Below are 22,318 nucleotides of genomic sequence, written 5' to 3'. Positions count from 1 at the left end.
TTTGAGTGTCGCACTGGGTTGTGACAAATCCTAATTGCACTTTCGGAATCGCAATATAGTGGGATTTTCTTCATATTCAGGCCAAAGTCACGAAGTTGACTTTGTATCCAGATGACCTGAGATGTGCATGATGCTGCGGCAATGTATTCTGCTTCGGCAGTGGAGAGAGAAACGCATGTTTGTTTCTTAGATTGCCAGCTTACGAGTTTGCCGTCCAAAAATTGACATCCTCCAGTGGTACTTTTCCTGTCTAGACCACATCCCCCAAGATCAGCATCTGACAATGCTTGGACAAAGAATCCTGAGTTGGCCGGGTACCACAACCCGAGAGAAGTAGTTCGTTTTAGATACCGAAAGATGTTCTTCACTGCCAACAGATGTGGTTCACGAGGATTTGCTTGAAACCTGGCACAATAACAAACAGAGAACATTATATCTGGCCGACTAGCAGTGAGATACATTAGAGATCCTATCATCTGACGATAAAGAGTCACGTCAACACCCGGTTTGTCCAGAGAAGGTGTTAGCTTTGTGCCAAAGGCCATAGGAACCTTCACTTTTGAATCTCCCAACATTCCAAACTTGGCAAGCAATGTCTTCGTGTAGGCCTCTTGATTAATGAAAATGCCTTCGGGTCCCTGTCTTATATTTAGACCAAGGAAAAAGTTAATAGGACCCATTGAGCTCATTTCAAATTTAGTTTCCATCAGCTTTCTAAACTCAGCAGTTAAGCTAGGATTTGTGGAGCCGAAGATGATGTCATCAACGTAAATTTGAACGATCATAAGGTGGTTACCCACTTTCTTGCGAAAGAAGGTTGGGTCAACCGAACCTTGTTTAAATTTAGACATTTTCAAAAATCTGGTAAGAGTTTCATACCAGGCCCGTGGAGCTTGTTTGAGACCATAGACAGCCTTGTCCAAGATGTAGCAGTGATCTGGATATTTTTCGTTCACAAAGCCCGGTGGTTGTTCTACATACACAGTTTCTTCCAGTTCACTGTTTAAGAAGGCACACTTTACGTCCATTTGGAAGACTTTGAAGTTTTTGTGTGCAGCGTAGGCAAGAAAAATGTGAACCGATTCTAACCTCGCTACTGGAGCGAAGGTCTCTTCATAGTCTATGCCCTCCTCTTGACATTAACCTTTTACAACCAACCTCGCCTTGTTGCGTATGACATTCCCTTCCTTATCCATTTTATTCCTGAATACCCATTTTAAACGAACCACAGAAGCATCTTTTGGTGTCGGAATCAGTCTCCACACTTTATTTCGTTCAAACTCATTGAGTTCATCCTGCATTGCCTGTACCCAATCAGAATGATCAAGTGCAGTCTTGACTGTCTTCGGTTCGACTTTTGAGACGAAAGAGTTAAACATGCAAAATTCTACTTTAGAGAAAAGTGTTGTTCGTTTCGCTTTTAGTTGAGATCTTGTGAGAACTTTTTCCGAGGAATCACTAATAACTTGTGATTGAGGATGATCTTTGGTCCATTTGATGAGTGGAGGATAATTAGGATCGAATGAAGGATCCAGTTCAGCGTTCACTTCTACTTCAATCTCCGACTGAGTGTCATCATCGTTAATGTTCACATTCTCCCCCTCGAGCGATGATACTTCCTCTGTTGAAGGATTAGAATCTTTCACTTCGAAAGATGAGACTTCCTCAGTTTCAGGATCAGAATTTTCCACTTGGACTTGACTTTCAGTTACAGAGTTCTCCCCCTCGAATGTTGAATCTTGATTGGGAAGATCAGACGAACCCTCCCCCTGAGCATGAGAGCAATCTTTTTGAGGTTCACTCGTGTCTGGCTTGTTGGTTTCAACAGGTTGGTTTTCTTCCATATCGCTGCAGCTTCATCGATTATCTTCTTCAAGTTATCTACCTTGTTGTCTGCAGCTTGAGATTCAGAGAGAATGGCCTTTTCGGGCTCATCAAACAGCAGCATGTATTGTTCAAATAAGTTCGAAATAGGTATTGTAACTTGACCAGAACTTGGAAATATGTCCCCCACAGAACCTTCGGTGGTTTTGAGTCTCTTGTTCAAATAAGTTCGAAATAGGTATTGTAATAGGTCTCCTCGATTTTCTTTGAACGTTTGTTGAGAACCCTATATGCTTTTGAGGTTAAGGAGTAACCCAGAAAGATTCCTTCATCTGCTTTCACATCGAGTTTATTTCGGTGCTCCTTTGAATTAAAGATGAAGCATCTTGAACCGAACACATGGAAAAACTTGACATTTGGCTTTCGGTTGTTTAAGATCTCATATGGAGTGATCGAAAAGCGTTTGTTGAGATAGGATCTGTTCTGCGTAAAGCATGCAGAAGCAATGGCATCAGCCCAGAAATACAGAGGTAATGAAGCGAAGCTCAGCATAGTGCGGGCTGCTTCACACAGAGATCGGTTTCGCCTTTCGACAATACCATTATGTTGTGGAGTATACGGAGCCGAGAAGTTGTGAGTATTTCCTTTCTCTGCAAGAAACTCTTCAAATTCTTTATTCTTAAACTCCAATCTGTTGTCACTTCTTATGTTACGAACGACCTTTCTTAGCTGGACTTCTATTTGCTTGATAAAGAGTTTAAGTTGAGGAGTGGCCTCCGATTTCTGCTTCAAAAAGAATACCCAGGTAAATCGAGAGAAGTCATCCACTACAACAAGTATATACTTGTTGCCACCAACACTTTCGATTGATGAAGGACCATATAGATCAACATGAAGTAATTCAAGTGGTTCGATAACTTTTGTGTTGATGTGAGAAGGATGACTCTGTCGACTTTGCTTTCCCATTTCACATGCAGCACACAGGTGTTCTTTATCGAATTTCAGAACAGGAAGACCTCGAACGTGATCCCCAAGTACCAGTTTGTTGATGTCTTTAAAATTCAGATGGGAAAGTCTTCGGTGCCATAGCCAGCTTTCGTTTGAATGAGCCTTTGACAGCAAGCAGATTGCCGGTTTTCCCCGTATGGGATTGAGATTTAGAGGGTACATCTCTCCTTTTCGCTTTGATTTGAGCAGAATATTGTTTGACTTCTTTTCAATAATCTCTGATCCCTCGTCGTCGAATGACACCTTTAGCCCAGTACCAACTACCAGTTGAGAAACACGATAAGGTTGTGTTGCAAACCCTCAACATATGCTACTTTTCTTATTGAGAACTCGCCATTGGTAATCATACCATAACCTTTGATCGTGCCATAAGAGTTGTTACCATACTTGAAACTTCCACCATTTGTAAAGGACCGAAACTCCCTCAGTTCTTCCCTTCTTCCTGTCATGTGACGTGAGCAGCCACTGTCTATGTACCATTCATCGTCAAACTGCTCGTCACGTATAACCTGCAAAATTTAACCAGATTTAGGAACCTAAAGTTTCTTGGGTCCTCGTGAGACTTTTACAGAGTAGGGAATTGTAAGCGAAACATCAACTAAAAAGGTTCTTTTTGTTAACGTTGCTTCATTTTTTTAAGGTGAAAACTTTGATTTTATCTGATTTAAGCACTTTAGGTGGTGTTGCCGAATATGTGTATTTTACGTTAGCATACTTTCGATCAACATCAGGCTTTATTGACGAATTCTTTGCATTTTCTGGACAAAGTTTTTCTTTTCCCTTTTGATCATTCTGTGAGTGATGGTTAGAACTAGGGAAATGAGATTTGGAAACAGAGTTAGCTTTTCGGATGTAGCTCTTTTGTGGGTGAGAGCCAAAATTACTTTCCCTTCGGTTCTTCTCGCAGATTAGTCTAGACCCGAAACCAACCTTTTGGTTTTTCTCCTCTCGAGAACCGAAACCTTGAGTTCGGTAGATATTCTTTGATGGACCGAAACTCTTTTTTCGGTTGGATTGAAGATGAGGACCGAAACTCTTCGTTCGGTTAGATTGATTTTGAGAACCGAAACTCTGTCTTCGGTTGTTTGCGCCATGCTGAGTGTGAATGCTGGAGTTTTCTTTTCCTTCCTCCTTTTGTTTAGAAGGTTTTTCATAGCGAACGTAGTTGGGATTTTGAGATCGCCAGAACTGCTTCCTTTCAGTGAGGTTTTTCTTGTACTTCACATTCCTTTGATGCTTTCGTTCTTTCACCTGTTTTGGATTTCTGTGAATGTTAGCCCTTTTCTCAGATTTTTGAACAAAAGCTTCGCTCTTAAGTGAAGAGGTTTCGCTAGTCACTATGACTTGTTCGTCTGAAGGCATTTTGGCACCACTTGTGCTAGGCTCATCAAAACGAGAAGGATCATTAAGTGGTTCTGCCACATACCTTCCTTTTACTCTCCACGATGTTTTCTGCGACAGACCTACTGTTTCATCGGCATTATCAATAGGTGCTGACCAGAAATATTCATCACAACCTTCAGCATTATCTTCTGCTACTATTGTCGTTAGTTCGGCTGTTTGTTGCTGAGTAAATCCATTAACTTTGTACACCTGATTTGGAGTCATTTGGACCTTTTGATACACTACGGCCTTTTCTTTAAGGACTTTGGTCTTGTCTTTGGACAAACGAGCGAACTCAACTGAATTTTCAGAAATAAGATTTTTGTTAGTTTCGGGTTCGCTTTTGACAAATTCTGAACAGTTAACCTCATCTTCCACAGAAATGACACTCATATCATCATCCTCATCGAATTCAGAAGTATTTTCAACATCAATTTTATTTTCTGAACTCAACTTAGCATTCAAGGAGTCAAATTTCTGTACAGTTTCGGTTTGGATTTTCAATTTGTCATTTTCATCCAACAAATTTTTGAGCATGTCCTTATGGTCTTTGGAATTTATGAAGGACTCTATTTTGTCAAGACCAATTTTGTAAGCAGGAGAAATATCCTCAGAAGAAACAACATTTTCGCAATCATATGCATCGGCATCGATTTCATCCTCCTTTAACTCAAGGAAGGGTAAAATCATACGATGTATCTTCTTCCCTATTTCACAATCGAGACGTAATTGAGTAATATTGGTATATAAACGCTTAGCTATTAAACAAAAAACATTTCGTTGTTTTAAAAGCTTCAAATTGTCTCTTTGCAAATAAATTGTTTCGTCCCTAGATCTAATCAACTCCTTCTCCTTCTGCTCAATCCACATTCGCCTCTCCTCACTCTTCGATGACACCCTGCTGATTTGATCAGTTAGGTTAGAGTTTGTGACGCGAGTTTGAGTTAAACTTCCACTTAGACTAGAAAATTTGGATTTTAATCCATTGAGTTCCTTTTCATAGTTGGTGATAGGGATTTTTAGAGAGATAAGAATAGATTGTACCTTCTGGATCAACTTGTCGCATTCGTTGATCTGCTGACTGACAGGTTTCGCTGCAAAACAACGGTCTTCTCTCTCCTTATCTTCATCATGTCCCCCTTCAGTGGTATAGCCTCGCATGTGTGACACTCCAGAAGTCACCATCAAACACCTTCCTGCAGTATTCTCGTCCTTCACCAACAGAGCCCTGCCATGAGTCGGCTTCCTTACTTCTTCGTCCTCTGAATCAGTCGACCAAACTTCAACACCTCCAAATTCATCATCAGCAACATTTCCCTGCACAATGAGAGCATTCATAGTGTTGTTAGATCCTGCTTTCTTCTTCCTGATTTCCTCCAAACGCCTTGTGAGGTTCGCTTCCTCGTCCTCATCGTCGTTCTTCTCAGTCATCTTTCTCAGCATGCAATCTTTAGCGAAGTGATTTTTACCTCCACAGTAGTGACAGGTAAAGCCAGAGTCACCTCCAAGTTTCGATTCCTTCTTTGGTTCTTCCGTTTGAGAAACACTTTTCGGTTCCTCCTTTGCTTTCTCTGCGCTGTAACTGCCTTGCCAGTTTCGGTTCTTGTTTGTTGAGAACCTTCTCTTGATGAACTTCTTGGCATTTGACACCATCAGAGCATAGTCTTCGCTTGTTAGATCATATTCAGATAGATCTAAATCTTCTTCTTCCTCAGCAGTGATCTTACCTTTTGAGATTAGGGCTAAGGATCCCATACTAGAAACCACATTTGTTTCTTTAGTCAAGGCATTCTCATGCGACTTTAGTATCCCCACCAGTTTTGCAAGAGAATAACTTTTGAACTGTTCATGAGCCTTTACTGTTGACACTACAGCCATCCATTCCGATCTAAGGCCATTCATGAATGTTACCTTTTGTTCAATGACCTTCCTTTCGATCCCATGCTTGATCATCTTACTTAAGAGATGATTGAAGCGATCGAAGGTTTGAACAAGCTTCTCTTCAGGCTTCTGCTTGAAATCACCAAATTCTGAGAGCAACAGTGTTTGGATTGAATGCTCAAGATCTTCATCTATAGAGTATAATTCCTTCAACCTGACCCATATTTCCTTTGCTGTCGTGCAAGAGCTTACCAACAGAAACGTGTCTGACTGTAATGCAAACCTTATCATCCTTAAAGCTTTGATATTGCATTGAAACTTTTCCTTCTCATCTTGAGGTATATCTTTCACGTCACTGATGAGTTGATTATATTCCTTATGAGTTTTGACAACTCTTGAGGTACTTGCATGAACGAATGGACCGACTGTGATCGCCTCCCAGATCAAGTATCCATTATCTTCTGAGCCAATCACGTAATCTTCAAAGTGATGCGCCCAGACCTCATAATCTTGAGTGTATAAAATCGGAATCCTTGTCGTCGATCCTATGCTGTTTGAGATGTTGATTGGGTTTGACTGAGAATCGTCCATGGATGTGTCGATGTTTGTTTAAATACCTGCTTAAGATCAGACTTGTAAATAATGTTAGGGTAAGATCGAATATTTAAAGAACCACGTCAATAGCAGATGACGGCTCTAGTAATATCAATCTAAGAGGAAAACCCTAAGATCTTCTTCAACAGAAGAGATATGTATGAATTACACAGTCTCCTGCTCTGATACCAATTGATGAGTTGAAAAACTCTTAGATCGATTAGATCTTTCAACAGGTTAAACAAAATAAGCAAAACAAACACAATAAGCAAGATATAGAATCAAATAATGCTTAATGATTCAAATATAGTCACGCCTCAGCAGAGCTCGACAAAGAACTTCCACTGTAGAAGCGAGCTAGGGTTTGTAGTACAATCTTTTGAATAATAATCAAAGCGCTAATCATAAAGGCTGCATGCATGCACCTTAAATACTAAACCCTAAACAAAACAATCACAGTTGGACAGGCCCAACCGGATAGCAAAACTGGGCTAAGGACCGAGCCCATGACGCAACACTTATTCAACCCAACAGATACCTATTTTGTTGCATTGAGTGGATAGTTTCTTTATTTTGGTTAACTTTGGCTAAAACCCTTGGATATTCGTGGGTTTTGAAGGATTCATGCTTAATTGTCATTATCTTATGTTTATAATTCTAGTTCACATTTCTTATGCTTGTTTAATACTTTGATCATGAGCTTGGTACTTGAATGAGCAATTGTTGGTTTATTTCTTTGGTTTAGCATTGAATCATTGAATTTACTTAGAACAAGGGCTTTATGATGGTAGAAATCATCTCTAACTTATGAATCATGAATCCTTTATGGATGTGTAAGCATTGACATCCTCTAGGAATTGGGGATTCCTTCATTCTTATGGCTAATCAACTTTCTTGGGTTCAATTGCTTCAATTGAATCCTTGATTTTTATTAAGAAGGTGTGTTGTGCGCTTCCCCAACCTCCATACTACCTATGAGCAATCTTGGCATATCATGCTTCATGATCGCTATAACCAATTTGGGATGAATGATAAGCTTCATATTGAATCCTAATGATAAACACACGAATGTTCATTGTGGTGAACTGCCTTGGTTAACCAATTCTCCCTAATATTTGAGCATCTCACCATCTTTCTTAATTGCAAGCTTTTTAGTTATTCAAGTCTTTTAGTTTTGAAGCAATCGCAAAACCCCCCTTTTAGTTTAATTGTAGTTAGTTAGTTTTATTACACTAGTTCTATTGGATTGCATTGGTGATTGAATACAACCATTTCCCCGAGGATCGATTCCACCTTTTCACCATTATATTATGTTTTATTTGCAAACAAATGATGTAATTTGCTTGGTGGACTTGACATCCCATCAAGTTTTGGCGCCGTTGCGGGGGAAATTGGTTATTGTTATTTGATTGTTTATGCCTAGGTCTACAAGAACCGGTGAACTACTGTACAATCCGGAGATTGAAAAAGGAGCAAAAAATGTTGAAAAAGCTATCCAAACAAGCAAATCAATAACAACTCATTCAAGCTTCTTCCCCTTCTCCACTAATCAACATAGAAGATCAAGTTCATACTTCAAGTGATACCGACACCGGACGAAGTTCTCCAATTGTTGGTCAATCCATTGAACACATTCCGTTTGAAAACTACATAGCCATGAATCAAACTCCACCTCACAATCCCAATCCAAACCCAAAAAATCAAGATGCCAATACCCCACCCCAACAACCAAGACAACAACAACAACACCAAGAACCTCTCATAGATATGCCACAGTGGAATCAACCCCCTCCTCACCCAAATCAACCCAATTATCAATAACCACAACCACAAAACCAAAACTTCGACCAAAACAACCAAACTCAAAACAATACTTTTCAAGTTCAACAACAAAAAGCACATCACCCAAATCAACCCAATTACCAACAACATCCAATGTACCAACACCCAGTATACCCACAACAACAACCCCCTACAACCGATATGCTAACTACCAACCTTATCCACCACAAATGTACAATCACCAACAATACCCATACCCACCTTACCAACAACCTCCCACTTAGATGCAAAAATATCCTAATAACCCCAATCCACCCAATCCCCCTCAAGAGTTGACACTTTGACAAATGATGGAGACGGATGTTACTCACACACCTCTTGGTATTGTTTATCTCGAAACCGTCGAGGGATTGAATTGAAGTCAAGTTCCATACATCAACTCACCAAGTTCCATGGTGTCACACCCCCGAACCGGTATGGCGAAAACGTCCGGGGGAGAATAACTTCATCTTGTAATATCATAACAAGTGTGTATAAATGAAACATAAACATCATCATCACCATACATAAAATATAACAACATACATAGTTTACATCATTGTGTTTGTTCAGAAAATTACATCCCAAAATATCAAGTGTGTGGTGAAAAACTAAATACAACAAACATCCAAATTCCTTAGCTTCCAACTTGTTTGGTGAGTTCATAAGCATGTTTATATGAAAAACCTTGCGATAATTTGTAAACTCCAGAAAATCCGATATTTTCTACAAAAATAGTTTGTGAGTTTTGTTCAAATCATGTATAGTTGCATGTGTATTCTTGATTTATCTTGTTTGAAAATGTGTAGAGAGTGATTCCCCGAATTGGGATGTGTAAGCATTGACATCCTCTAGGAATTGGGGATTCCTTCATTCTTAAGGCTAATCAACTTTCTTGGGTTCAATTGCTTCAATTGAATCCTTGATTTTGATTAAGAAGGTGTGTTGTGGGCTTCCCCAACCTCCATACTGCCTATGAGGAATCTTGGCATATCATGCTTCATGATCGCTATAACCAATTTGGGATGAATGATAAGCTTCATATTGAATCCTAATGATAAACACACAAATATTCATTGTGTTGAATCGCCTTGGTTAACCAATTCTCCCCAATATTTGAGCATCTCACCATCTTGCTTAATTGCAAGCTTTTTAGTTATTTAAGTCTTTTAGTTTTGAAGCAATCACAAACCCCCCCTCCCCCCCCCCCCCTTTTAGTTTAATTGTAGTTAGTTATTTTTATTACACTAGTTCTATTGGATTGCATTGGTTATTGAACACAACTATTTCCCCGAGGATCGATACCCCTTTTACCATTATATTACGTTTTATTTGCAAACAAAGGGTGTAATTTGCTTGGTGGACTTGACATCCCATCAGTTATTCCATTTATGTTTGTAATTTTGATATAAAGTATAATGATTTACTTCAAATGAAATCTGAGTTGAAGGAAAAGTTGGCAACGATATACTAGGTTAAAGATCTAAATGGCATCTTTGTAGTCAAATTCAAAACTCGTGTTCATGATGGCAAGTCAACTGGTTTCAGATTGATTTATGATTATGTTGAGAATACAAAGCCACATGTGTTGGTGATTTTAGTGTCACCATGTCATTTTATGTAGTTGGAACTAACATATGGGCTAAGGGGCTTCATAATTTGTACTGCAATATATGTACGGGTTTTTTGCATAGTGTACGGATGTATGAGATCGAATTAGAAGTCGGTTCGATGACAAGTCGGGGGTCCGGGGTCAGCACCCCTGGGTCTGGGGTTTCCAAAGGGTCGGTGCCCCTTTGGGGGGGTCTAGGAGCAACGCGTCTAGCGGGGTCCAAGGAGCAGAGCTCATGGCTGGGGTTGTAACGCCCGCAGCCAAAATCCGAGTTATAACGAAGAAGTTATGGCTCGTCGAAGTTTCGCAGCAAAACCGGCACGGCACCGGGAAACGTAAATAGTGAATTTACGATAGAGGACTTTTTGGACTTAGTAATCTAAACGAAAGTCGTAGTATAAGTTAAACCGAGAGCGTGCATAAAAAGAACGTCCAAATCTGACTTCGTATGAGGAAGTTATGAATTTTCTAAGATTTGGCTTAGTAGTGCACATCCCGAAATTCGAATTTTAGATCGACCGGTTTTTGGCCTACACGACCTAAATGAGAATTGAATATCTCATTAATAGGAACTCAACAGTAAAAATACAGACGAAAACGGAGTCCGTATGTAGAAGTTATGAATTCTACGCGGACATTTAACAGTATAATCTCCTCGCACTGTAAAATTTAAGATCGGTCGAGAATTAGCCGACGGATCAAAATGAAAGTTGTAGATCTTATTTTTACCTACGCGTGGATATAAAGAACATCGAAAACGAAGCTCGTATGCGAAAGTTATGAATTTTTGAAAATTGGCTGATTTCCACCTTGTGTGCGATGCCACGTGTCAGCACCAGGCTCAGACTTGGAGCCCAAGCTGGTTCACGACGTGAGCATCATAAAACTCATGATGTGAGTGACCCTCCAGCCCTCTATAAATAAGAGGTCAAGCCTCCATTCTTCCTCACACCTCCCATCACTTCCCCCTCTCTCTAGAACCACTCTCTAGCCCCGAAACCCCCCCCCCCCCCCCCCCGAAAAGCCTAGGGAACCTCCCTAGCACGAGGCGGAAGCCCCGGAGCCCCCGACGACTCCGAGAAGAAGAGCCTTCGGCTCAGAAACTCTGCTTCGGCAGAGCCTGGTTTTGAGAAAAAACCCGCTGTAAGTGAGCTACGCCTACCATACTTTAAGTATAACTTATGTTTAAGTTCATTATCGTTATTATGAACTCATAAACATGATTTATCACTGATTCCAAGTCGTTATACTGATTGGTCTACTTACGGGGATGATATCTAGGCTGTGATTTAGTGAGGTGTTTAAAGTGGGATTTCCAAACAGTATACTTCGTATACCAAACGGACCCTACCTCCGATATGATCCTACCTGGTTGTTCCTTACTTGATAGATCATGAAGTAGACTTTGAGTTAATGATGAATCTAGAATAATAATTAGTCGCAATAAAGATTAGACTAAAACTTAGCGATAATAATGTTAGGTTTCGTCGAAGGAAGATAGAATCGTTAGAAGCGAAGCTCTACCCGAATTTGGAATCATCACTTTGACAAGTGAGTGCATAGTTACTTTCATCTTACACATAGATATGAATTATTTTATATAAATTATGTGCTATGTGTGCATATTATTTGAATACTTGCTTTCTATGCTGGATGAATGATTTTATACATGTTTTAAATGATTTAAACTGTATATGTATTTTATATCTACAAAATATGTTGGGTAAAACATGGGTATATTAGAGATGAGATAAATGATGAGCGATGAAAGATGAGATGAATGATGAGCGATGATATATGAGTGGTAAATTATGGTGAGAAGCGATGACATAAGCGATGAGCCAAGCGATGACCTAAGCGATGAGCCAAGCGATGACCTAAGCAATGAGCCAAGCGATGACCTAAGCGATGACCCAAACGATGACCCCGTCATCTAGCAGAGTATGGATGACAATCATAGACTATTCTAGACAGTCCAGTGGAACACTAGCAGGCTCGCAACCTGTAGGTGTTGTGAACGATGTGTTCACCCGGTGTACTCTAAACCCTGGTGACTATGGACTTAGTGTCTATTGAATAAACGCTGGTAGCTATGGACTTAGTACCTGATAGATAAACATTGGTAGCTATGGACTTAGTACCTATTGAATAAACGTTGGTGGCTATGGACTTAGTACCTGATAGATAAACGTTGGTAGCTATGGACTTAGTACCTATTAGATAAACGTTGGTAGCTATGGACTTAGTACCTGTTAGATAAACGTTGGTAGCTATGGACTTAGTACCTATTAGATAAACACTGGTAGCTATGGATTTAGTACCCGATGGATGAACTTTAGCAGCTATGGAATTAGTTCTTTACGCACAAGCACTGGCAGCTATGGACTTAGTGCCTGTTATACAAACCCTGGAAGTAATGGACTTCGAAATGAACGGATGCATGATAGATGATTGTTAGGGTAGATTTTGTTTTCAAAACGTTGGTTAATTTACCAATTTGAACTTATACGAGATAATAAAAAGTATGTTAAAGTCATAAATGTTACAATAAGACGACAATTTATAGAATAGAGTTCATTTTTACCAATTTGTGATTCCATGTTGTAGTTTGTGACCTCTTATTATTTTCTAAATTGGTTGTAACAATTTGTTTTACAAATGTAGTTTTGTATCTTAAATATTTAACCTATTACTTTACTATATAAAATTGAGCTATAAATTTTAAATATGGTGAAATATTTCACAAATGGATGTTTGAACCATGTTTATGTCGATATCTTGTGAAAATTGTTAACTGTTTAGATATTTTGTTTTTATATTAATTATTCTTAACTACTATTTTAAATACCGATTTTTTTTTAAATGTTGATTAATTTGGATTAAAGGCATACAAGTTTTATATGTTTAAACAATATTTATCAAAACTGGTTCTCATATTGATAAACTAAAAATTCAAGATAATCTATATTGGATTCAAATAATAAAATTAAATAATATATAATATGGTTATGAAGGTAAAAAAATAAAATAAGATTTAAATAAAATAAACATTATACTAATAAAAAGTACGTTTTTAAATTAAACCTTATCTTTTTAAAATTTACAAACTAAATAGCATTCAAAATGGTGGCATGGAAAATACCATTTTTGATGTCATTGCGAAGTGAAACCTTGGGGTATGATGATGATAAAACATACATAAATTACAAGTCATGTACTACATCAAAAGTCTTAAAATTAAGAAGTACAAACCCCTAATACGCTACCCTTTTTTCCCCGTCCCTTCAACTCCAATTCTCCTTTTTTTAAAGAAACTAATGTGAGTCATTTTGTAAGCCCTAGATCCCCCACAACCATGTGTATCTCACTATAAAGCTCGAAGTTGTGATCTCCCTTCGGCACAACCACCGTGGTCAACCACTTGTACGTCACGCTTACACTTTCTCTTTCTCTTCACTTTGTATTCACAAGTTAGCCACCACAGTACATCCTCTCTTCTAGCGATAAGCACCAAATAACCACCATAACCTACTTCACCACCACTTTTAATGGTACCGACCATAACTTACATATCACTACAAAAAATACGGGCATTAGCGGCGACGTCTGTCGCCGCAAAAGATAGGGACAATCGCCGCTAAAGGTATTAGCGGCGACATGTCGCTGCAAATACGTCGCCCCTAATGCCCTTATTGTCGCTGCTAATACTTCATTGTCGCCGCTATTGACCTGTCGTCGCTAATACTTCACTGTCACTGCTAAAAACTCGTCGCCGCTAATACTTTCATGTCGCTGCAAAAACTCTTTTCATTTTTTTTTTGGTTACAATTTTATGAAATTTGTTACAATTTTATGAAATATTAATCCACAATTTTATAAAATCTGTTACATTTAACCCATACACACCAAAAACAATATAACATTTATAAAATATTAATCCACAATCCAAAATATTAGTCCATACAACCTAAAGTATTCTTCTAAACAAACATTTCATAAAATCGTAAAATTCCTACTCCTCCCCATCACTCTCATCATTTATTTCATTATTTTGGGGTGACAATGAACGAAACCACTCTTCCAATGCCACTAAACATGCTGGGTCCTTCAGTATCGTTTGCAGCATTTCCAACTACAAAGAAAACAAAATATATTACCAACATATCATAATAGTATTATAATTTCCAAAAATTACCAAACTACAAAATATCAACATATCAAACTATAACCAACATATCATTATAGCATTCTACTTTCCAAAAATTACCAAATTACAAAATATCAGCATATCAAACCATAACCAACATATCATTATAGCATTGTACTATATACTAAACAAACGATTACCAACATATCATTATAGCATCCTGCTTTTTTTTTTCGTTTTTCCATTATAGCATTATACTTTTCAACTTAAACAAACAATTACCTGTGATTGTGATGGTTCTTGTGTCATTGGTTGTTCCTGATCGTACATAGACACAACGGTAGGAGGTTTACGCCCAATGCCTTTAATATGTCCGCGTCGAACATCCAATATTTTTTCAATACATTTTTTTGTATCACTTGGCGTTAGACCGCTTGCTGAAGAAGAAGTTTGGGTTTGTTGATTGATCTCCTGAAGTAAAGCATTCTGTATTTTCAAAAAATGATCAACATCATAAAAATTAGATTACTAAATACCATTGACGATATAAACACTTATATGAAAATACAAATTAACCAGTTACGTATTGTTGCTCGACTGCAGGACTATAAAACACCCCTTGGCGATTGGAATTAGCCTTACAGAATGCTTCGATTCGAGTGATATCCTATTTAACATAAAAAATTAGATTAATTATACTTTAAATAAACATTTAAATATATCATAACTTACTTCTTTGAAGCATGCATTATTTTACGAGCTCGACCCCCCTCTGTTTACAACTAGTTGTTTTGCACGGACTTCTTTGTTTGATGCCGAACGCCTTAAAAATTCGGGCGATTGAAAATGTTCGACTGCCTTCGCCCAATTTTCTGGTGACATATCGTTGGGGGGGGGGGGGGGGGTTGTTTAGTGTCATTGGGATATCTGCAGGCCCCCCGATTTCCTTAAATAAGAATGGGCTTTACTTTTTCGGCCTCTGTACACTTTTGCAAGACTCGAATCAATGCTCCACAACAATTGTGCACGCTCCGGATCCAAGTTAATCTTATCCAAATCAAACTTATTCTACAAATACAAAAAATTTAGTTAATTAAATAACAATCACAACTAAACTTAAAATATTATCCAAGTTACCTTTAGATGCACAACTGTCGCATTCCTTAACGGGGGGAAACATTGTCCCAACCAGATATGTTGAAAGGGACGTTGTTCTACAAGTACCTCCCAATTTCATGTGTGAACCAATTGGCAGGATTCCCGACAGGGGAATATGTGATCTCCTTATCGAAATTCAAATCCACGGTCTTTCCCTTGTTTGCCCTTATCCACTTTCCTAGCTCTATATTTGTTTGACAAGCCCCTTCTTTTCTTTGGAAGCTCGACTGAAAAAATACAATTAAAAATATTAGTCACGATAACTTATAATAAATTAATAAAACTAGCTAATAAATATATCATAATAAAACTTACCATCCTGTTCATGCTGCCCGCGACCAAAGCCTCCTGGAGGTGGTGGATCCCCAGCTCCATCACCTCCTTGACCAAGGCCCATAACATCGACCATCATAACAAAAAATATCGCCCACGTAAACCTCATTTGTAGCCTGTAAAATTAAAAGATGTACAATATAGAAATACAATATGAATAAAAGTTAGTCACAAAACAATTTATGATTATGAATAACTATATTTCTTATAACTATATTTAATATCTAAATTAATAATAGAAAATTTAATTAAATAGTTTTACAAAACAGTTTATGATTATGAATAATTTTAAAACTAAAATACCACATAAATATTAAATTTGATTTGAAAATTACTCTTTGTAATATACACATTTTGTTTTTCACACATTACATACATAAATACAGACATTATACATACAAATACACATAAACATTTTCCTACACATATTCATTATAGCATCATACTTATTTTTCTACTATAGCAACCTAATTTTTTTCATTTTTCCATACATGCAAATCACATATATAATTTCAAAACTCATACACATACACAAACACAAATAATACACATACAAATAACACACAAAAACAATTACGACGACAATTCCGGTAAGAATTCCAAATTCCAAATAATAACCATACAAATAACACACAAAAACATACAAATCAAATATATAATTTCAAAAGTCATGAAAAAGAACCTGTGCTAGTGTAATTTAGAGATTTTCTGGTAGGAAATCCAATTTTCCGGCAACAATTCCAGCAACAGATCCGGCAGAACTAGATTTTCCGACAAGGGTTCCAAAAACCTTAAATTAAACACTTAAAACTAGTAAGGAAAACTCCAAAACATAAGTTGAATAGAAAGGGGAGGAATCGGACCTTGAATCGAACTTTTGTCGTCGGAAATGAGTGTGGTCGCCGGTAATAATGGAGCTCCACTGGTGGCCGACGGTAATGGTTGTCGGAGACGAGTCCTGTGGCGCAAACGAGGTCGTCGGACGAGGTGACGTGGTGCAGTCGTCGGTAATCGCTGGAGGATTGTAAGGAAGTAGAACGAACAGGAAAATGATGCAGTGGGGGGGGGGGGGTTATCCGGGACGCGTATTAGCGGCGACGCGTGGGTTTTAGCGACGACACTAGGGTTTTAGCGGCGACACCCCTGGAGGGAAAAGATAGCGCCCTTTTTCCTCATTTCCCACCGCTGGATGAAAAGCAGATCGAACAGACAGGGTTCATTTGACGCGGATCGACACTGTATAGCTTGTGTCGCCGCTAATAGCTTGTGTCGCCGCTAATGCCCGTATTTCTTGTAGTGTATACACATGCCCTATATGCTCTTTCGCCGTTGTCTATCTCTAAACAATCATTGTTGATCTTCCTATTTGCCACCGACGCTCCCACTAGTTTGCCCCACTATGGCCATTGCCACCATCACTCCTGTCACCGGCATTTTGGAAATCTTGACCTAACTTTTTTTCCCTTACTATTCCTTGCTTGAGCACCAGTTCATTATATTTTTTTTTAAATTAAGCATTACGATTAAGTGAATGGGTTATTAAGAAGATATATATTGTCTCATCTAATTATTTGTCAGTGTTTTGATTTTGATTTTTAGGTTGATTCTATTGATTTTTATTAATGTAGCTTTATGCAAAATCATGAGCAGATGGTGACATTTGATGAAGAACCCGGTTTGGGTTTTATTTTCTCTTCTCATGTTTTGATTTTAATCTTTCGATATTTGAAATATAGTTTATGTTCTATTTATTAGTGTAGGAAAAATGTGGGGTTTTCCTATAAAACAGTAGGAGGGCCCGACGTATCAAAGCAAATGTTCTACCCTTCCTACTCTAAGTTGTTCCATTTATGTTTGTAATTGTGATATAAAGTATAATGATTTACATCAAATGAAAGTTGGATAGAAGGAGAAGTTGGAAATGATGTAGTAGATTAAAGATCCAAATGCCATCTTTGTAGTCAAATTCAGAACCCAATTTCGAGACGGCACGACAAATGGTTTTTGATTTTTTTTATGATTTTTTATGAATGAAAAGTCGTATGAACAGAAATACAGGCTTATGAAGGTAATTATCTCAATAGTTTTTCCAAACTATAAAAGCTTTTATGTCATTTCTACTTCTTTTTCTGTGTTTTGTACGTTTTTTCACTTTAATCTCTTATCTTTTTGGTTATTTTTAGAATGGATTACATACAAAGGTGAAAAAACTTTTTTTTTTTTTTTTTCATTTCAATCGAAGAAAAAAGAAGGGCATAGAAAATAAGAGGTATGAATATGGTAATTGGTTAATTTTGTTAGTTTAAACTTAGGACAGTGATTTGTACACAACACTTTTTAGCAATACATAATTTAAATTTTAAATGATTGTATTGTAGCGTACAACTGTATAAAATATAACTTGTTATAAACAGCTAAAAAATATTCTGTATAAATCACTACCTTTGAACTTATAAGAGATAATAAAGAAAACATATGAAAGTAGAAAATGTTATGGTAAGTCTATTTTTTTGGAACAAAATTGATTTTTACCAATTTGTGATTTTATGTGTTTCAGTTTGCCATCTTTTAATTCTTTTATAAATTGGTTGTAACAATTGTTAACGTATGTACAGTTTTGTAGCTTAATTATTTAACCTTCTACTTTACTATAGAAAATTGATCTATAAATTATGTAGATTTTATTGATGATTCGAACAAAGGGTAGAGATGCTTCCAACAAGAAGTAAGCATTGAAGACGTCATTTCGTATTTCTAGATTTTTGTTTGTTGGTTGTAAATATGCATGTCATCATTTTTTAGAATGTGGAATGATCAAAAAGATTCGTCTTTTAGTTATTCGTTTTATATTATTTTTGTTTGATCGATATATATATTGTTGGTTTAATATTTTTCTTAATTACTATTTTAAATTTCGGTTATGATTACTTAAACAAATGTAGATTTGGTTCAATTAAAAAGGAAATTGTGAGAGAGTTAAAAGCTAAAAAAATATTTATCAAAATTGATTCTCTTTTTGATAAGACTAACTTTATTCTAATAAAAAAATATATTTTTAAATTAAACATTGTTTTACTAAAATTTATAAACCAAATTTCATTCAGAATAGTGGAATGGAAAATACAAGTTTTATGTCATTAGGCCGGACGGAATCATCGCGGGAAAGAGGAGCGGGACTATTCGCGCACGACGGAACACCGGACCGTCGGTGCGGGAACCGGAGAGGGGAGGGTTTACCGCGTTCTCTCTCCGTCGATTATTGGTCGGATTTTTTTTTGAATTAACCGTTGTTTAACGGTAAAAAAAATTCTTTTTTTTACTAACGGATATATGCATTAAAAGTCAGTTTTTTTTTTACTTTTTTAAACAATTATAAATACCCAACTATTTACCTTCAATCAACATTCAAACAAACCCTCTATTCTCTCTATTTTCTTCTCAAAAAAAAAAATTTTGAATCCCGACAATCAAACCCCAACTTCCGATCGAAGGAAGAAAAGTCATGGTTCGAGTTTAAACATCCCTACTCGAAACATTTTTACTATCGATTCATCATCACAAGGAGTTTATCGCCCCCAAGTCCATGCTCCCATTCAATCTTCATTACAATTTCAATATCAAAATGTTAGACATTATTACCCCGATCCAAGTTCCAAATGTTACGCCGCAAATGTTTTCAAACTTTGTTGTTTTTCCGGATCAACAATCGTCAAATCAACCTCAAATCCAAACCCAAACCGAAACTCAAACCCAAACCCAACAACAATTCCAATTTGTCGATGAGTTTGATGACTCAGAAGAAGAAGAGATGGTTCCCGAAACTCAACCCACACCACCCCCACAACGACGCAAAGGAAAACAACAAGCGCACAATGGTGTCGCACAACCGGGAAGACAAAATCCCACAACATGGCTTCCACACGAAGAGTTAGTTTTGGTAAAAGCTTGGGCCGACATTTCTGAAGATTCGATTCATGGAAACGCACAATCGGGAGACCATTTTTGGTTTCGCATTTTAGAACGGTTTCGAGAGGAGCTAGAAAAAGGTGACGACTACCGTACGAAACATCAAATAAATTCGAAGTTTCAAGAAATAGCAAAGGGGGTTTCAAAAATAAACGGGTTGTACAACAACCTAAAAACCCAACGAAAAAGCGGCCAAGGCGACGAACAAATACTTCAAGAAGCTTTGCAATTTTACCTTGAGGAAGTCGGAAAACCATTCATGTGGCACGATTGTTGGAAAATATTGGTCCGATGTCCTAGGTGGAAAAAATACGAGCAAGATTTTATTTTTGGAGTCCAACAATCAAAGCGAACGAAAACGGGCTCTAGTGGTTACACAACCTCCTCCGATGCTCGGGTCGGTCTAGATTTAAATCAGGATGACGAACTCGAGCTAGAAGAAATTTTCCGCCCAATGGGTAGGGACAAAGCAAAGAGGAAGGGAAAAGGGACTTCTTCGGGTGCATCGGATTTCAGCATGGACGTTGACGAAATGCGGAAAATAACAGCGGCGTTTGATCGATATAATCTTAATTTCTCCGAACGTTTGGCGTTCGACAAAGAAAAAGAAGAAGCAAGGAAGAAGGAGCGAGCGGAGAGACAAGAAATGGAGGATATGAAGTTTTTGATGGAAAACACTGATCATCTCTCGGGACGGGCTCTCGAGCTCGTGATGAAGAAGAGGGAAAAAATTCTGAAAAAATATTTTTCGTAGATCGTTATTGGCTTGTTTGATTTTTTGTTTGTTTGTTTGTTTTTTTTATTTTTTTATTTTTTTATTTTTTTATTTTTCTAGTTTTTAAAATTTTAGGTTTATTGTAATTTTTATTTTAATTAATGAAATGCATTTTCTTTTTAATTAATTTTTTTTGGTTATTTTTAATTTAAAAATTATAAATCATAAAAATCAATTAATTTTATTTAAAAAAAAATAGTGAGGGAAACCCTTTCCACCAATTTCTTGGGTTTTAGGTGAGGGAAAGGAAAGTGAGGGAAAGGGTGGTGTGACCCACAAAAAATGAAGGAAACTCTCATCACACACCCTCCGGTCTTAGAAAGTGTAATAAGCATGGGTGTGAAGATCTCACTTCGTTGTAGGTTTACATCCTTAAATGTCATCGGAAAATAAAAAATAGGATGTGATATATATTTAAATATTTTATAAATGTTACATTCCAATAGAAAAAGTAACGATTATTATAATATTTCAAATGATTAAAGCATATGAAAAATATGATATTTTTAATAAATTTGTAGTGTGTTAAAAATGATGAACGAATCAATTCATTAAGAAAAAAACAACACAAGTCACAGATTTAAATAAAATCTGTTTGACTCAATTTCACGTCTGATGAGTACAAAAATGAGATCACAAAATGTGATACCATAATTCTCTAACTCTGACCTAAGTACTTATCCTATTTATAGGGTACAATAGATGTACAAAAAATACAAGGACTATACATGACGTATCGAAACCATAATGTCTTGTAAATAGATAACATATCGAAAGTGCTCAACTTTCGAGACCTATAGACACATAATGAAAGATACAACTTTCGATTCTCACTATCTACTTTCGACCCTACAATCTCCCCCTTAGTAAGAATAGTCGAAACTTCAAACTATTATCTTTAGTGTCTACAAAAGCTCCCTGTGAATCTCCATGTACCATAGAATGATCTTTCTAATCTCTGCCTTGTCTTCATTATCATTCTTTTTGCAATTGTTGATTCGAATTAGGAGATTTGTGAAATGAGAGTTTGTGTACCTCTCAATGTTAGTTACTTGAAACAAAAACTTGGTTAGCTCCCCCTTCTTATTCTTTCCTTGAGAAACCACACGAAATGGTTGATGAATGATCTCACCATCATCAAATTTATCAATGTTCATTCTTCCTTTTAGCAACGACTGTGGCACTTTTGAAGTCTTGTTGACAGCTAACGCAAGATCTATATCAGTGATAGCCAAATACTCATAATAACTATCAAGATATGCCTTGATGTGAGCAAATCCAAGAATGAAAGCATCTTTGTTCGTCTCTATTACTTTTGACTGTAACACCCGAAATTTAGAAGGTTGATTATGGAAATAAAACCTTATTTCTAAAGGTCAACTCGTCGAGTTTAAGGCATAAACTCGACGTGTTGGAAATATGTGGCACGCGCGTTTTGAAGATCAAATCGACAAGTTGGGGAGGTCCAACTCGACGAGTTGGCGCTGGAAGAGAAAACCCTAATTTTTTGGGTATTGCACCCTATTTAAAGGACTTAACTTCTACGGTTGGCCTCCTTACCAGCCTCCCTTGTCCAGAAGAAACCCTGGATTGTTTTTCCACTTGTTCCTTGAGTTTTGTGAGTTTTAGAGTGATTGTTGGAGATCTTTGAAGGAAGCGTTGAAGAGAGAAACATCAAGCTTGGAGGAGTAATCTTGGATCCAGAAACCCTACGTCAAAGGCTACATCTTGAAGGTATAAAGTCATAACATTGACATATAGCTTATTAGATCTCATCTCTTGTAGTTTTGGCTTTGTTTTGGGTCTTTGACCGAGT

The 22,318-nt window shown here is 37.3% G+C and overlaps 1 protein-coding gene across 1 annotated transcript; it reads left to right on the top strand.

Annotated features, from left to right (window-relative positions):
• The first annotated feature begins 19,431 nt into the window (after positions 1 to 19,431).
• Positions 19,432 to 20,481, top strand: LOC145114077 (glutathione S-transferase T3-like). Its single transcript, XM_079050086.1, has one exon. The coding sequence runs from the start codon at positions 19,432 to 19,434 to the stop codon at positions 20,479 to 20,481; it is 1,050 nt and encodes a 349-aa protein (XP_078906212.1).
• The last annotated feature ends 1,837 nt before the right edge of the window (positions 20,482 to 22,318 follow it).

This window comes from Lactuca virosa, chromosome 5 (genome assembly GCF_052849685.1).
Source record: "Lactuca virosa cultivar CGN04683 chromosome 5, Lactuca_virosa_CGN04683_v6, whole genome shotgun sequence".
Classification (NCBI taxonomy): Eukaryota; Viridiplantae; Streptophyta; class Magnoliopsida; order Asterales; family Asteraceae; genus Lactuca; species Lactuca virosa.
This window is presented reverse-complemented; position numbering and strand designations above follow the sequence as displayed.